Genomic DNA, 23835 nt, shown 5'->3' with positions numbered 1-23835 from the left:
CTTTAAAACTTTCTTTTTTAAAAAGAAAGATTTGTATCTCACCAAAATGCTAATAACACCTGGATGGCTTGTTCACCACCGCAGGTCAGATAAATGGACAGGAATTGAGGCAGAGAATGTTTACAGCATCTGGGAGACCTGAGAAATTAAATGTAATATAAACTCCAGTTGATCATCTTTTCTATTTTGATTAGCGTGGTAGGTTGAATGTTGCTGGGGGGGGGGGGGGGGGGGGGTGGGGGCTGGGGGTGGGGTGCTATTAATAATACCAACAATGGATGAAAAATTGTAGTGCAGAATGAACACAAGATTTTGCAAATTTTATCAGGACTGTGATTTTCAAACGCATGATTGAGATTATCAAATTTATAAACACAGCATATGTACCAAATAAAGGCACAAGTTTAATGCAAGCATGTGATACATTATCATCTTGTTAATTTTTCATTACAATGGGGCATATACTCTCATTCTTTTTCAGGAGACCACCACTGGGTCTTATGTCCAATTTATAAGCAGAATTGGTTAAGTAATCCATTGTGCCTTTTGGAGAAATTACAGTAAATCTGCTGGAATCACTAGACTATGGTAGTACAATAGCCCCAGCAATCCTGGCAAGGTGTGTGGATATAGAACAATTGTTCTATATAGGACAATTGTTATAGCTACTTGAGTGGTTGGAAAATAACCAAGTCAAAATTCATGTTTTAAGGAACTCTGTCCTACAACATCACTTTACTTTTAACATCCCTAAGAAACAGAAAAATAGATGGACAGCGATAAACTGCACACCTATATATGGTCCATGAGTCGAAATATGATCAACATATGCATATATGAACTTATAAATTAATACATATCTGGAAATTCTCTCTCAATATTCCTCAATTACACTCAGCGTATTCTAGTCTCCATTTGACAGCTTGATGTCATTGTGGGGACTAATTACATATGCTTGGACACACAAGCTAAATGAAGATTATCAAATACCAAGTGCAGTTAACAGTACAATGGGTATACGTTTTAAGTTATGGTAAAATAATCAGATCGGATACCAGAACATGCAATTAAAAGGAATATTAGATACATGAGATGAAGTTCCAGATTTGATTTTATAACTGCAAAATAACCATAAATGTTTACAAAACAAAAATAGTTTTAATTGTTTTCTATTCAAATATACAAATTATTGACTTTTGACTAACGCTCAAATCCTTGAACAATAACACAAAGCATTTAAATAGTTTTCTTCTGGTGATTATATTAAACAAGAAACATAATGCATTCACCCATCCATCGCATGTATGAAAATAAAAGAATATGAACTGCATTCTCATGGGAGGCAGGGGAAGCAGAAAAATCAAGATGTATATTGAAGCTAGAGATGAAAACGTTTTAAAACTCTGACACAGTAGAGTTTGTGTTTAAAAAAAAAATCAGTGGACACCAACATGATGCTTTGAAGTATTAAGTATTAAGACGAAACTCTTAAGACGGCTTCTTATGCCAATTTTGAAATATCTTCATACTGTACACCTTCAATCTTCCGCCCTTGCAGAGGTCCCTATGAAGAAACAATGGTTAATCATCCATTTGTAAAAATAGCAGTAAAAATTCCAAAGAGATTAGAAAATTCAATCTGGAAAAACTTTTAACAATTCAAAAAGCAGGCAGGGGTTTTCCATTTCTTATCCCATGATTTTGTGCCCATTTAATTTAATCTGCAGAAAATTGTTGGCTGGCAAGTGTAGAAGTGGAAAATCCGGCATCTTATAAGAATCACTGAAACTGCTTTAAAAGGTATGACGCTGTCTGTAAAATTACATGGCAGCAGAAAATGACTTAGGATACCAAAACCAGTGCAGCTTTTAAATTTATTTTTCACCATTGCTAGGCTAATTATTATCTTACAGAATTACCTGGAAAAACTCAGCAGGTCTGGCAGCATCGGCGGAGAAGAAAAGAGTTGACGTTTCGAGTCCTCATGACCCTTCGACAGAACTTGAGTTCGAGTCCAAGATAGAGTTGAAATATAAGCTGGTTTAAGGTGTGTGTGTGTGTGTTGGGGGTGGGGGGCGTGGTGAAGAGAGAGAGAGAGAAGTGGAGGGGGGTGGATACCACCCCCCTCCACTTCTCTCTCTCCCCCCCCTCCACTTCTCTCTCTCTCTCTCTCCCCCCCCACCCCCCCCTTCTCTCTCTCTCTCTCTCTCTCCCCCCCTCCCCACCCCCAAAACCCCCACACCCACACCTTAAACCAGCTTATATTTCAACTCTTTCTTGGACTCGAAATCAAGTTCTGTCGAAGGGTCATGAGGACTCGAAACGTCAACTCTTTTCTTCTCTGCCGATGCTGCCAGACCTGCTGAGTTTTTCCAGGTAATTCTGTTTTGGTTTTGGATTTCCAGTATCTGCAGTTTTTTTGTTTTTATAATTATTATCTTAGCCTATTCATGAATCAAGATCTTTGCAAATTGTTTGTTTTGATGTTCATTAACTCCATCAATATTTGTAAAGAAGTTACTAGGTCAATGCAATTTCTTTAATGGATTTATGGCAATGAGACAATGGCCATTTCATTAACCATATTCCCTATGGAAGGAAGATGTGTACTTACAGAATCTATGATTATTGTAGCACTGAAGTTTTTCTCATTTATAGAATCCAGAATGGCCTCATTTCCTCGGTAACCACCATTCACTACCAACAGCTTCTTACCTAAAATAGCAGGGGTTACATAATGTTTCAGCTATTACTATTAACAGCCTGATTTCCATAACTACTAACAATCTTCCAGGACAAATGTAACAATTAATAAAGAAATGTGGGTTTTTACCAGGGGCCGGGATAACTGTCTCCAAATGAGTCTGGTCAACTTTCAGTTTGTCTCCAGAATCAATCATTTTAATAATAGCAGTGTACTTTTCTTGAACTTCCTGTAATGCGAGGTGAATTGTACTCGATTAGTACAATTTTTTTCATTTAGCCAAGCATAAGAAAGACTTGCATTTATCCAGTGCCTTTCATAAGGCATCGCATAGTGCTTAATAGCCAGTCAAGTACTTCTGAAGTGTAGTCACTGTTATAACATAGGGAATGTAGCAACTAATTTACACACAGCAAGGTCACACAAACAGCAATAAAATAAATGATCAGTCTTGGTTTTAGATGTTAGTTGAGTTTTAAATATTGGCTAGGACTCCAGGAGAATTCCCTGCTCTTCGCCACATAGCACCATGGGATCCTTTACATCAATCTTGAGGGAGCAGGCGGGGTTCCTGTTCAACATCCCCTCTGACAATGCCGCACTCCCTCAGTATTACAACTTAGGCGCCGGTATAGGTTGTGCGCTCAAGTTTCTGGGGTTAAACTTGAACCCACAACCTTCTTACTTAAGAGGCAATAGAACTATTATTGACACACTTAAATTCTTATAAACAGCTTAGCAACAAATCATTTCAGGTCTTTACCAATTTAACGAAATTTGCATTATCCACTGGAATTTTTTTTGGGAGTCTTGCTTAAACAAGCTAAAATATAATCGAGCACTTCTAATTGATTGTTCAGATGTTAAGCAATTGATCCAGGAGGGTAACTAACTATCATCTAGTAATCCAGTACCTAGCAGAATTCATCACTACAGCTCAGATACTGAACTTCAGATTAGATGGCCAACAGTCTTTTCTCCCCTCATCATGACATTGGAAAAAGTGGGTCTTATCACAATGATGAGAACTTAATTAGGTGATCCAAATAGATCAAGCAGCTATAAAACTGTCAGGCAAGGAACTGGGAGACTAAATTATTTGCCAGTTTCCCTTATTCATCTAGTAGAATGTGAGCAGCAATTAATTGAGGTTCTACAGTACAAGCTTTGCAAATTATAGGTCAACCTTTTTATGGATTTCAGAAATCTACATTTTTCTTACCTTTATCACAGCTTTCTTCTTGTAATATTTTTCACCAAGTTTCTTGGTTATTAATTTAACAACTATTCCCTGTTAAGATGGGGAAAAAAGTACTTATCAATTGAATTTTCAAGAGCTCCTGCAGCTTGGTCATTTTACCATATGCTTAGACTATACGCTTAACAGATATTGCTTGGGGGATAAATCAAACACACACTTCATCCATATTTAGGCAATCAACACGATTTACAGAACTGCTTCAATATTTTCACAAAAGCAAAATACTGCAGATGCTGGAAACTTGGGAAAAATAAACAGACAATACTGGAAACATTCAGCAGGTCAGATCTGTGAAGACAGCAGTTCTGATGAAAGATTATCAAACTGAAATGTTAACTCTGCTTTTTTCCACAGACAATGCCTGACCTGCTGAGTATTTCCAGCATTTTTTGTTTTTGTTTAACATTATGTGGCGCTTGTGTTGAGATCCACAGTCCTACCCAACATGCTGCTTGAGGGCCATTCTCAGCACTACTGTAATGAATTATGCGTCATAGATTTATGACTGTGATTTCTAACAGAGTGGCCAGGGTCTTAATTTTTTGGTTGTCGGGCTTGTGCGATCGGCAAGCCCGGGAGTGGATGGGAAATGGGCCACGATTTCATGCCGTTTGACCAATTAATGGCTAGCCAGTGCTGAAATGCTCAGCGCTGCCGGAGTGGCGGCGGGAAGAGGGTGGGCGCCGACATAACCAAGGTGCGGGTGAGTGCTTCGAGAGAGCTCCCCAAAGGCAGGCAGTTGCCCCAGGGATCTGCAGACCTCCACAGACTAAAGGATACCACAAAAATGCTGCAAAATATGTCCGTGCAGTACAATCAAGCACCTGAAAGCATAACCTCAAAAAACCAGAACCCAGGTATCTCTTTTTATTTTATTTCCCCGCGGAGATTTCATCCGGTCCTGGATCGAGGTTTGAGCAAAAACGTGAACGCCGCCTGGGAGAAAGGACTGTCCGCTGACCGTAAATATGGACGGGCCACGTAACAATCGCTGTTGATCGCATCGATAATGGGCTTAATTGCCCACTTAATTGTCGGTGGGTGCACTTGACTGCCACACGCTCCCGCTGAGCAAAACATCGCACGAGTGTGTGATGACGTTGGGTGCTTTCCTGATGTTATCTCGCGCTACTTTATATCTGTTTGGATTGGGCGCACGGATGTAAAATTCTGGCCCTGATTGCACTCATAACTAGTTAGTAATTAGAGGTCAGGCACCACGCCGCAAGGGAAAAAAGCCTGTCTCTAGAGTTAACAATTCTGTAAGGACTTTAATTGGCTACTTCCTGTTGAGAGTTTGGGGGTAGCCTTCCTAATATTTCAACCTGCCAAATAAGTGAAGACAATTGAGTCCCATTCCACAGACAAGCAAGCCATGAATGGAGGCCTAGAGAAACTTATTCGTAGTTCCACTAAAACACCATTGACAGGGTGCTGGTTATTGTGACTCTGTAAAAATGGATTTCAACCTATATGGTATTGCTGGATTTTTGAAGGATGATATTCCACAAGTTTATTTTGCCGCGTGAATCACTGGTCTTGGACAAAGGATAAATAGGCTGCAAGTGGCAGCCAAGCTGTTCTATAAGGAGCTCAGTTTATAATCTTACGCATGATAACAAAAGAAGTGTTAAAAAAAACTTTCCATTTTAAGTTGGCCAGACAAGAATTACTTTCTGAACTTACAGTGTGAAGCCAGTAGTCTCTTCTAAGGCTTCTCTTTTTCTGCTCTTCGAACTAAACACAAAAAGATAATCAAAATTATGATTCTAAACTCAAAACTAATTCACCCTCAAACCCATTGGCTAAATGAAAAATAAATGCTGCAAGTTAGGGAGACATTCTGATTAGACTATAACATTCTGCAAATGTACAGATTAATGTTTAACCAGTGAGGGCGGCTGACATAGAATAGATTCCCATATTCATTGCAGCTTCCAGTGTAGATCATGTGCAGAAAGCTCCTGGGGCATCAGTGGCTGAAGGGCTAGAGCTAGAAGTTTCCAATGTAATTGAAAACAACAGGGATGAGTCACTTCAGGCAAGTAGCTGGAGATGGGAAAAACTCTTACAAGTTTTAAAAGGATATTCCGAGCTGTTAATAGCCTTTGCCAAAAGCTGAAGAATGAGGTGGTGGGGGTAAGAAATATCAGACAAAAAAAATGAAGTGGAAAGAATCAAAATGCAGAGGCATGATACAATATCTGGGGACAAGTAGTGGTGCAGCACATTACCAACTACCTGTGATTCAACCTCACCAGCTTAACATTCCTTGGTTGCTCCTTCTCATCATAATAGAATTCCCATAGCCAAACCACTTTTGTAATGATGTCAAACGTTGTAGTGTCAGAATCCACCCTTCTGAACATGTAGGAGAAACAAAATCACCCAAAAACATTTACAAAACCTTCTTCAAAACCCTTAACTGATCTTCCTCTGTCTCATTAGTTAATTACTCCTATATTCAACTGCTTCCTAGTAATCCTGGGCACAATGATGAGTGACTTCAGTAGTAACTGGGAAACTGGCAACTTTGTTTTAAAATTGCAATGAAGCTCCCCCCTCTTTGTTGCTGGTTAATCAAGTGGAGCTGATCTCCACCATTACAACGCCAAACTTGCATTAACCCTTTAACATAACAAAACATCCCAAGTCACTTTATAGGTGTTACCAAACAAAAAGTGACACCAAGCCACTTAAGGAGATAGTAGAGTAGATGGTCAAAAGCTTGGTCAAATAAGTACGTTTTAAGGAGTTCCTTAAAAAGAGGAAAGAGTGGTAGAGAGGTGGAGAGGATTAGGAATAGAATTCTAGAATGGCAACTAAATGGTGCAGTGCTTAAAATCAGGAATAGTGGGCTGGAACAGATCCAAACATGCTTGCTCTTCATTCAAACAAACATTCGGAACGACAAAATCAATTGCCAGACAACAGGAGCGAAAAAATGAAATACGCTCAGTACTCTACCTCCATAATCTCATCCAGTGCAGATTTCTTCTTCTTGTCCTTCGTATCGGAAGAAGTGTGACCCAATTCCTTTCGTTTTACCGAAGCTATCGTTTGCAATGGACTTGGTCCCAGGGTGCTGAAAAACATGCAAGATATGGTTTGAATATTCTTTTGTAATCAATTGGCTGTTACCTCCCCCCAACCTCTTCTCAACCTCACCTGCCCACCCTCAGCTAAGCAAGCTGGTGATTAGGCTGCAGACCACCCTGTGATTCAAACAATGATGTTAGTTGACTCTCCTGAACAGAGAGGGCAAACAGTCAACATTTTCTTTGTGGACTAGATTGACCCTTCCAACTTAAGAACATACAATAAATGAAATAAGGCCCATCCACCTCATTCAGCAAAATTTGGCATTAATGTTTCACATGTCCCTTCCTGTCTCAGTTTTACTCTAAATCTGAACAACTTCGCCACATGTCCAATTAACATTTGAACAACTGGAACAGCATCTTCACTCGCTGCACTGAGTTTACAGAATAAATTCAACTGTATATGATGAGTATTACTGTAGCTTATGTTTTACTCAGTTTCCTGAAGTCCACATAATGGCTGATTATTCAGAAATAAAGGAGATCAAGCATGAGGAATTGATGAGACAATCCTCCACAAAAGTTCTAATGAGTGGGTTGCTATGCTGCTAAAATACCTCTCAGTTATGAGCCTAAGTGTAGTTACATCATTATCGCGTTCACAGAGTGGGGGTCGGGGGAGGCGAAGGGGAAGACAAAGAGGAAGAATAACACACAAACGTTGAATTGAATAACGACGGACAGCTCCACTGTGGCTATCGTGTGCCTTAAGAATGTTGTTGCAGAAGCCATGTTGCCAAGTTGCCTGTCCAGTCAGGATTGATATGATAATTATGAACATCAGCATTCCAATTCAGAGAAAGTGGGCTATTAAAAACATGGACAAATGAGGCAATTAAAAATTTTTACTAAGGAAAGCATAAAACAAATGACGCCAAAAATGTAATCTTTAAAGAGCAACATTTCTTTTGCAAAATGTATTTCCTTTCTCAGTTAACAGCCATTTTACACTCAAGAAGAACCTACACAAAAAGTAGAAAAGGTGTCAGAAAACTCAACATTTTTTTAATGACGTCTTTAAGAGGTGCATTATTGTGAAAATGGATGTTATTATTTTAACACTTGTGGAAATATGGTGGTCTTCTGTAAAGAAGGACATGCATGCGTGCTCATGGTTCATTAAACTGGGGTAAAATTAGAAAAGTCAGCTTGTCTGTGGGAACTGAGAGATGAAAGGTAAAGGTGCTGGATGCATGCATTTGTAATGAGAGACTATAGTGAAGTTGCAACTACAAGTAAATAGGTTTGTTTTAAAATTTGCATTAGGTGAAAGATAAGGGCTTGACATTTCAGCTGCTAGATTTCAAAGGGAGTTTAAGGAACTTTTACAACTTACAAAGGTTTCATAAGTAAACAAGGAAAAGTTATTAAATTTTATTTGAGCTGAAAGTGGAGGCAATTGGAAAACATGAGGGATCATTATATTTTGGAAAAGTTGAGTTCAAAGAGATGCTTAGGACAATGGAGTCTAGGATGAAAGAGAAAAAAAAAGATATTTAAGAAAAGATGTGTAGTCGAGTTGAGGTGGCTGTGTGGGAAAGATGCCCTGAGACCAGCTCTGTGCTGAGAGAAGTTATGAATTTGGAGCAGCCATCCAATTTCAAGCCAGAAAAGTCTTTTTTCAGAAAGCAGTCCATTTCTGAACTTCCTTCGGATTTCCACAGCAGAGTGGAAGAGCGTGAGAAGTTGTGTGGTATACTTTATTGAAGTAGTGGCAGTTTTAGCCTTGGGTAATATTGTTGGATTTTTATGGTTAAAAATCTATATAGGAGCTGTTGCCAAGTAGCTTATTTGTATGTTCTGACAACGTGGGTTTTTTTATTGGGAAAGTTCATAAGACTGTTTCAACTGTGTAATTTTAATCTTGCGTGTTTAAGTTTTTTTTTCTTCTTGTTAATAAATCTTTCAATGGTAAATCCTTAAAGTGTTATTGGGATTCTAGGCTTCTGGAGTCAGTCGTTTTTCTCTAGTTTTCAAAATACTAAACAAAAAAGTTATGACCAGGAAGACAAGTTTCCCTCTGGGATTTGGATTGCTCAGCAAATAACATCGGTTGCGGTCCGAACAGTTATTAAATTATAACAAAACAGCAAGATAGGTTCCTTACCTAGATTTAGGAGCAGTTGTTGTTGATGCACTTTGTCCTTTGTTTAAGTTAAAGGCAACTATAAAGAAAAGTAAGAATTTATAATTGGGTTGATTGTCTATGGTTTTAAAGTGCTGGAAATGTATGATATAATTTAACCCTTTCTGTGACAGATGCCCTCCTACTTGATGTTTCAAACATCAAAGGCATCAAAATATAGGTAGCTTCCATGATTAATCCATTTTCCAATAATAATCTTAAGACATTAGTTAGGAAAAAATATACTAAAATAATTAACTTGAATTAAGTATTAACTATGGTGGAACATTTCAAGCAAAATAATTCTGTAGGACATTGAAAGTCAATCCTAAAATAATGCAAATCAACTCCTCTAGTTATAATTAAGGTGCAGTTAGTATATGAACAAATTAAGGGGAACAAATGAGCTGGGTGAGAGGGAAATAATTCATTTACTGCTTATTTGATGAAGAATTAAAATCCAGAAAATTAAAAATGCTCCAATACAGGAATGAAATATTCAGGAATAACTCAGAATTTAACTGAAAGTAGCCAACAAGCAACGAGAAGAGATAAATACAGAAAGGTGTTGCTAAGTAAAAGAAAAATTTTCCAATTTCTACCTTAACTGTAGCAGAGAATGTTTAGTGCCTGCCTCTTGGGCACGTGCTTCGTACCATTGCTAAACACATGTGCACTGATTAAACAGCATAGTTACTAATATTTAAGAACTTGACAAAAGCAATTTGCACTGATGTAGCACATTTAACAAAATCAATCCACAGGAGGTGCTAAGCCAGCCTTCTGAATTTTACGGAGTGTCTTAAAGGAGAGAGAGAGAGAGAGAGAGGTTAAGCTATTTAGGAAGGGAGTTCCAGAGTCTACTGGACTTCCAAATGTCTTATTTAAAACATCTCATTTAGGACTGAGAAGAGGAGGAATTTCTTCACTCAGATGGTAGTAAATCTTTGGAATTCTCTACCCTAGTGGGCTGTGGAAGCTCAGTCACTGAGTATGTTCAAGACAAAAATCAATAGATTCTAGATGCTAATGGCATCAAGGGATATGGGGATACTGCCAGAAAATGGTGCTGAGGTGGATGATCAGCCATGATCTAGCTGAATGGTGGAGCAGGCTTGAGAGGCTGAATGGCCTACTTCTGCTCCTATGTTCCAATGAAACTCATCCACTGATTTTTGAGACAAAGCCATTTGGTGATATTCTTTTGGCATAGTTAGTGAAAATACAATTAGCGCTAATGGATGATAGGTGGTTGAAGTACAATTTTCAGCTGACCAAGGAAACAAACGGAAAGTGTAAAGAATTGATAAGAATTAGATAAGAATTAGTCAAAATGAATTCAGTTGAAATGGTCTCAAACTTGATTCTTACAGTCAGTAAGCAAATATCAGCAAGGGTAGCATTTGGGATGCTACTACTGGACTTAATAACATTGTGCTAGGAAGGAGAAAAATTAGCCTTGGTTCCTGCTCTCAATTAGTGTGTAGTAACTTTTCAAGGAGAGCATGCACACGTAGACACAGGTGGGGAAAAAATATTGTCACAACACCATCTGCTCTTTCAGGAAAAATAGGATATTTTATGGTGATTGAGAAGCAATTGAAATCTCAAGTTACGCATATATGCAATAGACAGAATGAAGCATGATGCTTGATGAAGTTAAGAGAACAAAAAAAAAAGTTCTCACTTCACAAACGTACCTTTTTCTTCCTCATTTTCTCTTTTCAACTCCGTGAAAACGGGAACAACCTAAAAAAGTAAAATAGTAATCATGTTTCTTGCATCAAGAACTTATAATTAAATTCGCCAACGCTCCTTCGACAGCACCTTCCAAACCCACGACAACTACCATCTAGAGGGACAAGGGCAGCAGACAGATGGGAACACCACCACCTGGAAGTTCCCCTCTGAGTCAGTCACTATCCTGACTTGGAAATATTTCACTGTTCCTTCACTGTTGCCAGGTCAAAATCCTAGAACTCCCTTTCGAACAGCAGTGTGGTGTGTACCTACACCACAGGGACTGCAGCAGCTCAAGAAGGCAGCTCACCACCACCTTCTCAAGGGCAACGAGGGATGGGCAATAAAAGCTGGCCTAATCAGCGAAGACCACGTCCCGTGAATGAATAAAAAAAAGCACCTTTAGTAGAGTAAAATGTTCGCAGGAGTGTGATCGAACAAAAATTCACACAAAGCCACATAAGGAAACATTAGAACGGATGACCAATAGTTTGGTTAAAAGGTTTTAAGGAGCCCCTCAAAGGAGGAGTGGTAGAGGGGCGGAGAAATCAGGGCTGAGACAGCTGCCAATGGTGGAGCGATTAAAACAGGGGGGGCACAAGAGGCCAGAATTGGCAGGGTGCAGATATCACAGAGGGCTGTAGGGGTAGAGGAGTTTACACAGATAGGGAGGAGCAAACACCACGGGGGAATTTGAAAATAAAGTAGAATTTTAAAATTGAGGCTTTACAGGAGTGGGAACCAACAGTGAGCACAATGTTAATGGGTGAACAGGACTTGGTGCAACATAGGCAGCAGAGTTTTGGAGACCTCAAGCTTATGCAGGGTGGACGATGGAAATTCAGCTAGGAGAACATTGGAATAGTCAACTCAAGAGACAACTGTGAACTGCAAGAGGATGTTTCACTATGGATTTGCATCCATGTTTTACAGATTGAGATTGTGCTGAACATTGTTTTGAATCACATCTAAAGAGGCTGCACCCTTTAAATGTGGCGTAGGGATTCCCAAACTAAAAAATATACATTACTCATCTATCTTCCATCTGCAAGAACAACTATTCTCCGTCAACAAAATACATTGATCACTTTGGTGCTATGTTACATAATTAACTAATTGATTGATAGTGTTTGCGTATCTGATTAAAAAGAGGCTATTACAATACAGATGAGGAAGGCCATTCAGCTCATTAGGGAATCATTGTCTTCAGGAGAGGAAGGTTAAGCAGAGAAAAGAGAGAGAAAATTGGAGGGGGAGAAAGAAAAAGTACTTTGCAGTACTACAAGGTAATATTGAGAGGTATGGTTTATGTTGGTTATCAATAGCTGTTCTACTAATTTCTCAAAATACAGTCTGTTTCAGATAATCTAGTGCTTCTTTTCTAAATAGGGTTGAGTGCATTTTTCCTGATAGAGTGGCAAAGTGAACATTTCCATTAAAATCATTAGTTATTAGTATCATAGTTGACTTCATTGGAATTGTGCCATTTCTGGAGGGATAAGTTTCTATGTAGTTCTCAAAAGCTGAAGTTAGATTGTGCCATTAATACTTTAAGCTGCTCAAGGGATTTCAGATGCAAAAAATGGATCATAAGCAATAACAGGACAATGTGAAGCGATGACAGAGACATAGTTGAAGGGCTAAGTTTTGTAGAGGCTTTTGAAGATAGGGAGGGTGGTATATAACAACGATTTAGTAAGTGTTCCAGAGGGAGAGGCCAAAACAGTTGAAAGCTCTGCCAATAAGGGTGGAGAAGGAAGGGGGAGAAGAGTGTGAAGAAGTGTACAGCCAGGTAAGAAGGTACGTAGCTGTAAATAAGGCTGGTGGAGATTGCATTGTTGAATGCGGAAAGGCCATAGAGGGACTTGTATATGGCAATGAACACTCTGAATTCATTGCATTGTGGGGTGGCAAGAAGCCAATGAACATCACAGAGAATCGAGTTGCTGCAATGTGGAATAAATTATAAGCAGTAGAATATTGGACAAGTTGGAATTTGTGAAAAAGTAGAGTGCAAGATGCTGGCAAGAAGTGCTTAGGGTAGTTCGAGCTTTGAAGAAGCAAATCCAGAACTGACAAATGCATGGATAAGGGTTTCAGTGGTGTTGGGATGAAGTAGAGGCAGAGGTGGGTGATGCTGCTGAGGTGGAATTAGATGATCTTAAGGGATAGATAGAATAAGAGGTTAGCAGCTAGGCTCAGGGTTAAGCAGAACAATAACGTTGCTTGCCATGTGGACAAATGAGATGGTGATGGGTTGGGGCGTAGTTGGGGACAGGGTTAAGGTATGGAATTTTTAACATTGTCAAATCCAAAGCCACCTGTTTAAGTTACAAACAATCATGCAGCACCATGATAGCTATGGAGTCAAAAGTGATGCCTTCAGGAGCTGCTCAATTAAACATATGAAAGTCCACCCTGTATCTATGGTTAATGTAAATGAGGGAAGCAAATAGTTGAGGAACAGGAGAAAGCACAAGGATGGAACCTTGGAACACTTGTGAGCTGGCCATGCCAGGAGAGCAGAAACCACAGCTGATCAGGTGCTGGGTGCTTTGGAACAGGTAACATGAAGGTGGATCACAAAGGGAAACAATGATTCCTCAATATGAATGATCAACATTTTACCTCCTCTTTCCCTTCTTTTCCTCTCCTAACTAGTTCTTCAATAAACTTGGCATTTCTTTCCTCATCATCCAGCTCTTGCTTCTTCTTTTTCTCCAGTTCCTGTTGTCTACAAATAGTTTCGGGATCTCGATCAATGTATTGAATGTACCAGCCTTTGGGTGTTTCATCTACTTTGCAGTAACCTGAAATTGGAATGCAGTAAACTTAAGCTATGATGATCAACTTGTGCAAGCTTATGCTTAATAACTACAACTGCCTGAGCAGTAATTTAAAAACACATGGATCTCAAACAGCTCATCTGATCATTGAGATCTGATGTGAAAATAAATGTGATGGGGACTGCTTTATTAGAACTCGCTTGAGTCAAACTATGATTCTTCAAAAAAAGTGTTAGCTAGACTTAAAATCAGTTCTAATGCACTATTCAGTCTTTGTTTTGCAATCTCTATTTTTGTGTTAAGGTGGAGAAACTTGATCCATACACCGTGGATTGCAAAAATAATGCGGTGGGGGGGGGTGACTTTTAAAAAAATTAAATCAGGGTATGAAGGAGAGGCAAGGATAACTAACTCAAAAATAACAATCACGCAGATATCACTCACCTTCTCTGCCTAACCATTTGGTGAAGTCAGTCAGTGTCTCCCACATTGTTGCATTCATATGAACGTGCTCCCGGTGACTGATGTATTCATTGTAGATAACATTGTTGTGAACACGTTTGGTTCCTAAAAAAATTGAGATCATGTATCTTACTACTAGAAGGAAAGGATATTGTAGTAACAGAAATCATGCTAATATTGGATCTATACCAGATGTAAGAAATTAAAACAAAACTCCAAACACAAGGGTGACACTGGTGGTGCAGGTGCTAATATAGGTGGGGTCAAAGTGGTAGTATCTAATTCTCCACCCAATCCTGGTATTCCCTATGTGGAAAGGTCCCAAACACATAAAAGTTGGCAGAGATAGACAACAAAGAGTAAACATCCTTCATCACAAAGACATTGGTGGATAATCAAATGAGAAAGGAAGTCACTTCTGGTCATTATTGGGCATTGCTTACTACCTGTTCAATAATGGTATTGACTGTATAACTAAGCTTCCCACAATACTGTCTCTGAATTACATGATATTGTGTTCCTTGGGAACACTGATGCGGTATGAAAAAAAAGTAAATGCCCAGGTTACATAAAGATGAACTGAAGTAGCAAAGGTAAACTGAGGTAGCATTCACTTCACATTTTCTACAGCTCGCTTCTTTAGTGAACCTAGAGGAGAATGGGAGAAAGGGGGAGGTGATGGCGCAGTGGTATCGTTGCTGGACTAGAAATCCAGAGACCCAGCATAATGCTCTGGGGACCCGGGTTCAAAGCCACAGCCAATGGTGGAATTTGAATTCAATAAAAAATCTGGAATTAAAAGTCTAATGATGACCATGAAACCAGTTGATTGTTATCTGGTTCACTAATGTCCATTAGGGAAGGAAATCTGTCGTCCTTACCTGGCCTGGCCTACATAAGAGTCAACCACATTGCTGTGGGTCTGGAGTCACAAATGCCCTCTGAAATGGCCTAAGCCACTCAGTTATATCAAACCGCTATGAAGTCGAAAAGGAATGAAACTGGATGGACCACCTGGCACCGACTTAAGCACCAGAAACGACAATGGCAATCGCAGCCCTGTCAACCCTGCAAAGTATGGGGGCTAGTGTCAAAATTGGGAGAGCTGTCTCACAGATGAGTCAAGCAATAGCCTGACAAAGTCATCTTCATGGAATCATACCTTACAGATAATGTCCCAGACTCGACCATCACTACCCCTGGGTATGTCCTGTCCCACCGGCAGGACAGGCCCAGCAGAGGTGGCGGCACAGTGGTATACTGTTGAGAGGGAGTTGCCCCGGGAGTCCTCAGCATTAAATCCAGACCCCATGAAGTCTCATGTCATCAGGTCAAGGAAACCTCCTACGGATTACTGCATATCGCCCTCCTTCCCTGATGAATCAGTGCTCCTCCATGTTGAACATCACTTGGAGGAAGCATTGAGGGTGACAAGGGCGCATAATGTTCTCTGTGTGGGGGACTTCAATGTTCATCACCAAGAGTGGCTCAGTAGCATCACTACTGACCGAGTCCTAAAAGACAGCTGCTAGGCTGGGTCTGTAGCAAGTGGTGAGGAAAACAACTAGAGGGAAAAACATACTTGACCTCATCCTCACCAACCTGCCTGCTGTAGATGCAACTGTCCATGACAGTATCGGTAGGAGTGACCACCGCACAGTCATTGTGGAGACGAAGCCCCGCCTTCAAATTGAGGATGCCCTCCATCATGTCGTGTGGCACTACCACTGTGCTAAATGGGATTGATTTCGAACAGATCTAGCAACTCAAGACTGGGCATCCATGAGGTGCTGTGGGCCATCAGCAGCAGCAGAATTGTACTTGAACACAATCTGCAACCTCATGACCAGGCATATCCCCCACTCAACCCTGGTTCAACAAACAGTGCAAGAGGGGATGCCAGGAGCAGCACCACGCATACCTAAAAATGAGGTGTCAATCTGGTGAAGCTATAAAACAGGACTACTTGTGTAGAACAAAAACAGAATTACCTGGAAAAACTCAGCAGGTCTGGCAGCATCGGCGGAGAAGAAAAGAGTTGACGTTTCGAGTCCTCATGACTCTTCGACAGAACTTGCGTTCGAGTCCAAGAAAGAGTTGAAATATAAGCTGGTTTAAGGTGTGTGTGTGGGGGGCGGAGAGATAGAGAGACAAAGAGGTGGGGGGGGGGGGGGGGGGGTGTGGTTGTAGGGACAAACAAGCAGTGATAGAAGCAGATCATCAAAAGATGATAAAATTAAAATTTTAACACCTATGTGTTCTATTGTACTATTGTCGTTGACATCTTTTGATGATCTGCTTCTATCACTGCTTGTTTGTCCCTACAACCACACCCTCCCAACCCCCCCCCCCTCCACCTCTTTGTCTCTCTATCTCTCCGCCCCCCACACCTTAAACCAGCTTATATTTCAACTCTTTCTTGGACTCGAACGCAAGTTCTGTCGAAGAGTCATGAGGACTCGAAACGTCAACTCTTTTCTTCTCCGCCGATGCTGCCAGACCTGCTGAGTTTTTCCAGGTAATTCTGTTTTTGTTTTGGATTTCCAGCATCCGCAGTTTTTTTGTTTTTACTACTTGTGTAGTCCTGCCGAACAGCATAAGCAGCAAGTGATAGACAGAGCTAAGTGATCCCAAAACCAAGGGATCAGATCTAAGCTCTGCAGTCCTTCCACATCCAATCGTGACTGGTGGTGGACAAATAAGCAACTCACTGGAGGTGGCTGCTCCACAAACATCCCCATCCTCAATGATGGAGGAACCCAGCACAGCAGTGCAAAAGAAAAGGCTGAGGCATTCTCAATAATCTTCAGCCAGAAATACCAAGTGGATGATCCCCCTCAGCCTCATCTGGAGGTCCCCAGAATCACAGGTGCCAGTCTTCAGCCAATTAGATTCACTCACATGATATCAAGAAATGGCTGAAGGCACTGGATGCTGCAAAGGCTATAGGCCCTGACAATATTCTGGCAATAGTACTGAAGACTTGTGCTCCAGAACTTGCCGCATCCCTAGTCAAGCTGTTCCAGTACAGCTACAACACTGGTGCCTACCCGGCCATGTGGAAAATTGCCCAGGTACGTCCTGTACACAAAAGGCCAGACAAACAAAACCCGGCCAATTACCGCCCCATCAGTCTGCTCTTGATCAACAGTAAAGTAATGGAAGGGGTCATCAACAGTGCTATCAAGCGACACTTGCTTAGCAATAACCTGCTCACGGAAGCCCCGACCTCATTACAGCCTCAGTTCAAACATGGCCAAAAGAGCCGAACTCCCAAGGTGAGATGAGAGTGATTGCCCTTGACATCTAGGCAGCATTTGACTGAGTGTGGCATCAAGGAGCCCTAGCAAAACTAGAGTCAATGGGAATCAGGGCAAAAACTCTCCACTGGTTGGAGTCATACCTAGCACAAAGGAAGGTGGTCGTGGTTGTTGGAGGTCAGTCATCTCAGCTTCAGGACATCATTGCAGGATTTCCCTCAGGATAGTGTCCTAGGCCCAACCATCTTCAGCTGCTTCATCAATGACCTTCCTTCCATCATAAGGTCAGAAGTGGGGATGTTTGCTGATGATTGCACAATGTTCAGCACCATTTGCAACTTCTCAGAAAATGAAGCAGTCCATATCGAAATGCAGCAAGACCTGGACATTGTCCAGCCTCGGGCTGACAAACGGCTAGTAACATTCGTGCCACACAAGTGTCTGGCAATGACCATCTCCAACAAGAGAGATTCCAGCCATCACCCCTTGATGTTCAATGTCATTACCATCGCTGAATCCCCCACTATCAACATCCTGGGGTTTACCATTGACCAGAAACTGAACTGGACTAGCCGTATAAATAATGTGGCTACAAGAGCAGGTCAGAGGCTAGGAATTGTGCGACGAGTAACTTGCCTCCTGACTCCCCAAAGCCTGTCCACCATCTACAAAGCACAAGTCAGAAATGTGATGGAATACTGCCCACTTGCCTGGATGAGTGCAGCTCCTCCAACACTGAAGAAGCTGGACACTATCCAGGAAAAGCAATCCGCTTAATCGGCACCACATCCACAAACATTCACTCCCTCCACCACCTATGCACAGTAGCCGCAGTGTGTACCATCTACAAGATGCACTGCAGGAATTCACCAAGTCTCCTTAGGTAGCACCTTCCAAACCCACAACCACTACCACCTAGAAGGACATGGGCAGCAGACAGATGGGAACACCACCACGTGGAAGTTTCCCTCCAAGTCACTCACCATCCTGGCTTGGGAATATATCGCCATTCCTTCACTGTTGCTAGGTCAAAATCCTGGAACTCCCTTCCTAACAGCACTGTGGATGTACCTATACCACACGGACTGCAGCAGTTCAAGAAGGCAGCTCAGCACCATCTTCTCAAGGGCAATCAGGGGTGGGCAATAAATGCTGATCCAGCCAGCGAAGCTCACATCCCGGGAATGAATGTTAAAAAACGGTTTTGATGTCATTCTGTCAAGAGGCCACATATTGCCGACTAACACTAATGAGCAGACAGGCTGAAAACGGTTGGCATGCCAGCTTGTGTGCTTCATTTCTGGGAACAAATGAAGCACTAACGAGGAGCAATGTTAATATCAATATAACCTTATAAAAAGGACACAAAGGTGAGCCAGCAACAAATACTGATCACAGTACTTGTTTGCTTAAAATTTGAACCCCGCTGTAAGCCAAGTTAGATCTAAAGAGGTTGTGCGCGGAATGAAAGGGACCACAAACTCACCAAAACGTCTTCGAAGTAGTTCAAGAAATTCATTGCGAAATTCCCTGGAGGGGAAAAAGAAATTCTGTTCAATATTCCAGAATTTGACATCCGTGGAAAATGCCACCACTGCTGAGTTGTAGAATAGAATTATACAGCACAGGAGGAGGCGGCGTTTGGCTTGCGTTGGCTCTCCGAAAAGGCTAGCAAATTGTTCCATTTCCTGGTTCTTTACCCATAGCCTAGCAAATGTTTGCTTTGCAAGTACAGATCTAATTATCTTGAAGTTACTCCTGAATCTGCTTCCACCAACCTTTCAGGCAATTTATTCCGAATCATAACAACTTGCTGAGTTTAAACCAAAACTTCTCAGCTCCCCTGGCTCCTTACCAATTATTTTAATTCCGGGCTCTCAATCTCTAATGGGATAATTGCACTGCTTTGAAGTAATTTGTGAATTGAACCAACACACCATAAATCCTACAGCTGCAGCACAAATGACATTAGTTGTGACATTTTGCATGGAGTCTGAGATCACCTGTAGGAGGCAGTTTCACATTGACTGACCAGCAGAAGTTAGACCACTGCAAAAGCTAAATTTTGGAACTTTAGAAATGAAATTTTAAATAGGCCTATGGACTGTCTAGTTTTCTACCATTTCAAACTTTAAGTTAAATGGTGGTGCACAGCTTCCTCTAATTAGAGGACAGTGCTAAATGTGTAGGGCCATGGTGCTTTAAAAGGCACTGGGGTAAAATCAATTGGTTGTGTACAAAATTACTTCCATAATTTCCAATTCACTTCAGTTTATAAGCAGAAGATCGTGATCAAGCAAGAAGCCAAATGTTGAGGAAAATACTAGCGCAAGCTTGATGGGATGGATGTCCTCTTTGCATGCTGTAACATTCTACGATATGTCAAAATTTTAAATAAAAACATTCATTACTGCTCTATTAAATATAGACCCTGTTTTCAAAACGATGGTCCAGGTAATGCTGGGGCAGATCTAATATTCTTTTACAGAATTGCAATGGAACAGGACAGAATGAAAAACGTTGAAATAAAGAAACTAAGTTGGATACAGCAAGACAGCGGGTAAGTTTCAAGAAATTATATTTTTCTTTAAAGTTAAAACCTTATGCATCACCCAAAAGCTATGAATTTCAATACATAACATCATACTGAGCACAACTGACAGAGGGTTTTAAAGTGTCACACTATACATACTCTGAAAAGTAGTCCATGAACTGCTGTGGGTTCTCCGATGCCAGCAGAAGCTGTCGTTGGTGTGATTCCGACATGCAATGACATTTGAAACCATTCTGGAATACAACATAAATCTTATCAATATTCACATATCTACATATTTCAGGGAAGAAACGACCACTTTTCCATCTAGCCTGACCATTCAATTGCCTTTCTTTCTGGTGATGTATCTCACCATATAAAATGAATCTTTGCAAATGCAAAGATCTTGTCTGGTTTCTTTCTGGAACTATTCAACCGCCTGAACTGGCAATTTGTCATAGATTCATACACCGTCTATGAAGAGTCCTCTTTGTCGAGCATGGAAAAAAATCCCAGAATAAACAAATCGTCTTCATAACTCAATCCTTTTAATTCTTGTATAAATCTTGCAGTCCATTGTTGAATCTGCTTCAATATCATGATACCCCATTAGCAGTGGTCATGTTCAGCCAGGTCGGAGGTTTTTGTTTATGCTGTATATATTTTATTTGATCCTTTATCACCTGGGACACCAGGTTGCTGGCATTAGCAATCTCTCTATCAATATTCTAACTGTCCTTCCTGCTCCAAAACTTCAATCTCCATTATTCCTACTGAATAAGTATTTCATGTTGCCCAGTCTCATTAATTTACATCTACCCATTTTAAATACTCTTGCCCACAAACTATTCGCATATCTCTCCGGATCTGTGCAGTAATTAACCACACTCATAATTAGCCACAACTTCCATGTAGATAGTGTTTTCAATTTTGACACTTTTGAACAGATTCCAGCCTCCAAGTCATTTATAAAAATGAATAGTGGCTCCAACACCAATTAGTGTAGCACACCACGAACAACCAACTCCTAACCAGACATTTCATAATTTTATTGACCTTTATTAGATCACCTATCAGCCATCTTCTTTCAAGAGGAAAAAGACCAGCCTGTTCATCATTCCTGATATGTATAACCTAGTATTTCTGACAAAATCCTTATAAATCCTTTCCCTCTCCAGTGCCTCTATATAATTTTCATAATATGGCAACCTGAACTGTACACAATATTCCAAGTGTAGTCTTATGAAGGCTCAATACATAACGTTTCTACTTTTCAATTCTATCCCTCTAGAAATAACTCCAAATACTTGACTTTTTTATGGCTTAATTGATCTGCTTTGCTACTCTTAGTGATTGTATATTTGTACTCCCAGAACCCCAAGCTCCTCAACCCCATTTTGATTCTTATTTTCTAAGAAATGGGACCTTATTTTTCTCACCAAAATGTGGGGTCTTGGTTGTAAGATTCCACCACATGGGCCCAGATAAATTGGTGCACTGTAATGTATTCACTATGTGAATATCTTGATGTTTCTGAGGTACACAATAAAGCATTACCTATATACAATCTTTAATGCCTTCATTTTCTAAGACTCGCTTCTCTTAACTTGGTATACTAACCAAATTCAATGCATTTATTCCTTGAGACTGAATCCTATACTTAACCTATATGGGAAAAGTTAAACTTAAGATTCAGATAAATATTACTGACTGTCTCATCCTTATTCACAGGTCAGCAAGTTTATCAAAATAATCTAAAAGGTTTGTCAAACAATCCTGACAGTATTCTCCCCATAATCTACATCCCATAAACTGATATTTTATTCTCATTCTCTCCAACTGTCCTTACACAGCCTGTTCCACTCAAACACTGGGAGCAAAAATTTGACTTGGGCGAGGATAAAAAAAAAAGAAATCACAAAAGGCATCCTTTGGTTTGTACGGCAGTGCCAGTGAGTTGAGGTATGGGAGAGCTCACTATTATCACTCCTAATCCCAGTTTATAATCGTTCCCTTAACATACTGAATATTTAACACACAAAGAAATCACTGAGCAAAAATGAACACTTTCAGAAGAAAGGTTAAAGTTTTAAGAAATGAACAACTAAGCTTTCCCATTAAAAGCAGATGTGCACACTCCAATGAAAAAAGATAGTCATTAAGTTATATTTTCCTTTCTTAAGGTTTCTGGATCCAGGTTCTTCTAACGTGAGAAATAGGAGAAGTAGGCCATTTTAACCTTTGAGCCTGCTCTGTAATTCAACAAGATTATGGCTGATCATCTGCCATAACTCCAGTTTCCCACACTATCCCCATATCCCTTACTACCCAAAAACCTTCCCCCACCCACCCCCGTTTTGCATATACTCAATGAAACAGCATCCACAGGTCTGAGGTAGAGAATTTCAACGATTTATAATGCTTTGACGAAGAAATTTACCCTCATCTCAGTGCTAAATGACCATCCCCTTATTTAGATTCTCAAACATTTTCTAAGCATCTGCCTCGTAAAGCTCCTTAAGAATTTTCATAGAATCATAGAATGGTTACAGCACAGGTTATTCAACCCATTGTATCCATACGAGCACCGCCCCCCCCCTCTCCCTCCCAGAGCAACTCACCTCATCACACTCCCCCACACCCCTTGCCATAGCCTTGCAAATTTTTTCTCTATTTAAAAGAAAAATCCAATTCCTTCTGAAAGCCACGATCAAATCTGCCTCCACCACTCTTTCAGGCAGTGAATTCCAGGATCTTAGCCACCTGTTGCATAAAAAAGGTTTTTTTTTTCCTCACATCCACTTTGGTTCTTTATAACTCACCTCCCCCCCCACCCCCCACCCCCCCAGGCCCCTTCCCATTAGAATTGTGCCCCATGATTGTCTATGGCCTCTCCTCATCCTTCCTCCCAAAAATGTTATGTTTCAATGAGGTTACCTCTCGTTCTTTTAAACTCCAGGGAATGTGGCACTGAAATAAAACTGCGGATGCTGGAAATCTGAAATAAAACCAGAAACCGAATGCTGGAAAAACTCGGCAGCATCTGGGGAGAGGGAGGCAGAGTTAACGTCTCGAGTCCAACCTGACTCTTCATCGAAACTCCCGCCTCGTTTCCTCCATCTCTCCTCACAGGACAAGCCCCTCGTCCCCGGGGAACCGGTCCTGGTGAACCTTCCCCTGCGCTCCAACCAACGTCCGTCCGTCCTTGACCCAGGCCTCGGGTTCCCCTTGACCCAGGCCTCGGGTTCCCCTTGACCCAGGCCTCGGGTTCCCCTTGACCCAGGCCTCGGGTTCCCCTTGACCCAGGCCTCGGGTTCCCCTTGACCCAGGCCTCGGGTTCCCCTTGACCCAGGCCTCGGGTTCCCCTTGACCCAGGCCTCGGGTTCCCCTTGACCCAGGCCTCGGGTTCCCCTTGACCCAGGCCTCGGGTTCCCCTTGACCCAGGCCTCGGGTTCCCCTTGACCCAGGCCTCGGGTTCCCTTCCCCCCACCCCCCCCCACCAAGGCCTGGGCCCCGAATCCTTTCAGCAAGGCCCGAAAGTGGATGAAGTGCAGCCCGCCCTGGCTGGCTCACTCACCTCGTCCCGACATTGCTTCTGACACATCTGGCAGTACCATCGCAGCTTCTGCAGCCCTTTGGATTTGATGCGGTTGGCGATGGCCTTGGGCGTCAGGAACTCGGCTTTACCCATTCTCGCAACTGCAGCCGGACGAGACAGGACGCGCTGACGTCACCGGTTCCTGCGCAACGTGTGTTCGTCACCACGTTCCCCGCACGCGCCATGAACGTGCCTAATTTTCCGCAACACCCCCCCACCCCCCCCCTCCTCTCCTCTCTCGATTGTACTTTTACCCTTTTCTGTT

General features: G+C 41.4%; 1 protein-coding gene across 2 annotated transcripts; it reads right to left on the bottom strand.

The window, feature by feature from the left end:
• Positions 1-384: 384 nt before the first annotated feature.
• Positions 385-23708, bottom strand: kin (Kin17 DNA and RNA binding protein). 2 transcript variants are annotated; one of them, XM_041203418.1, is made up of 13 exons: positions 23550-23708; positions 20132-20226; positions 18926-18969; positions 14162-14284; positions 13560-13741; positions 10892-10940; positions 9174-9231; positions 6933-7050; positions 5652-5702; positions 3927-3995; positions 2834-2933; positions 2615-2715; positions 385-1564 (listed from the first exon to the last, which is right to left on the bottom strand). In XM_041203418.1, exons 1-13 carry the CDS (start codon positions 23661-23663, stop codon positions 1502-1504), a joined length of 1167 nt encoding a protein of 388 aa, XP_041059352.1. In that variant the 5' UTR covers positions 23664-23708; the 3' UTR covers positions 385-1501. The 2 variants fall into 2 exon arrangements, with proteins under 2 accessions (XP_041059352.1, XP_041059353.1); XM_041203419.1 differs by lacking the exon at positions 18926-18969 and having other exon boundaries at positions 23550-23688.
• Between the last annotated feature and the right edge of the window lie 127 nt (positions 23709-23835).

This window comes from Carcharodon carcharias, chromosome 13 (assembly GCF_017639515.1).
Source record: "Carcharodon carcharias isolate sCarCar2 chromosome 13, sCarCar2.pri, whole genome shotgun sequence".
NCBI classification, from domain to species: domain Eukaryota; kingdom Metazoa; phylum Chordata; class Chondrichthyes; order Lamniformes; family Lamnidae; genus Carcharodon; species Carcharodon carcharias.
Note: the sequence above shows the minus strand (reverse complement) of the source record. Positions and strands in the feature narration are given on the sequence as shown.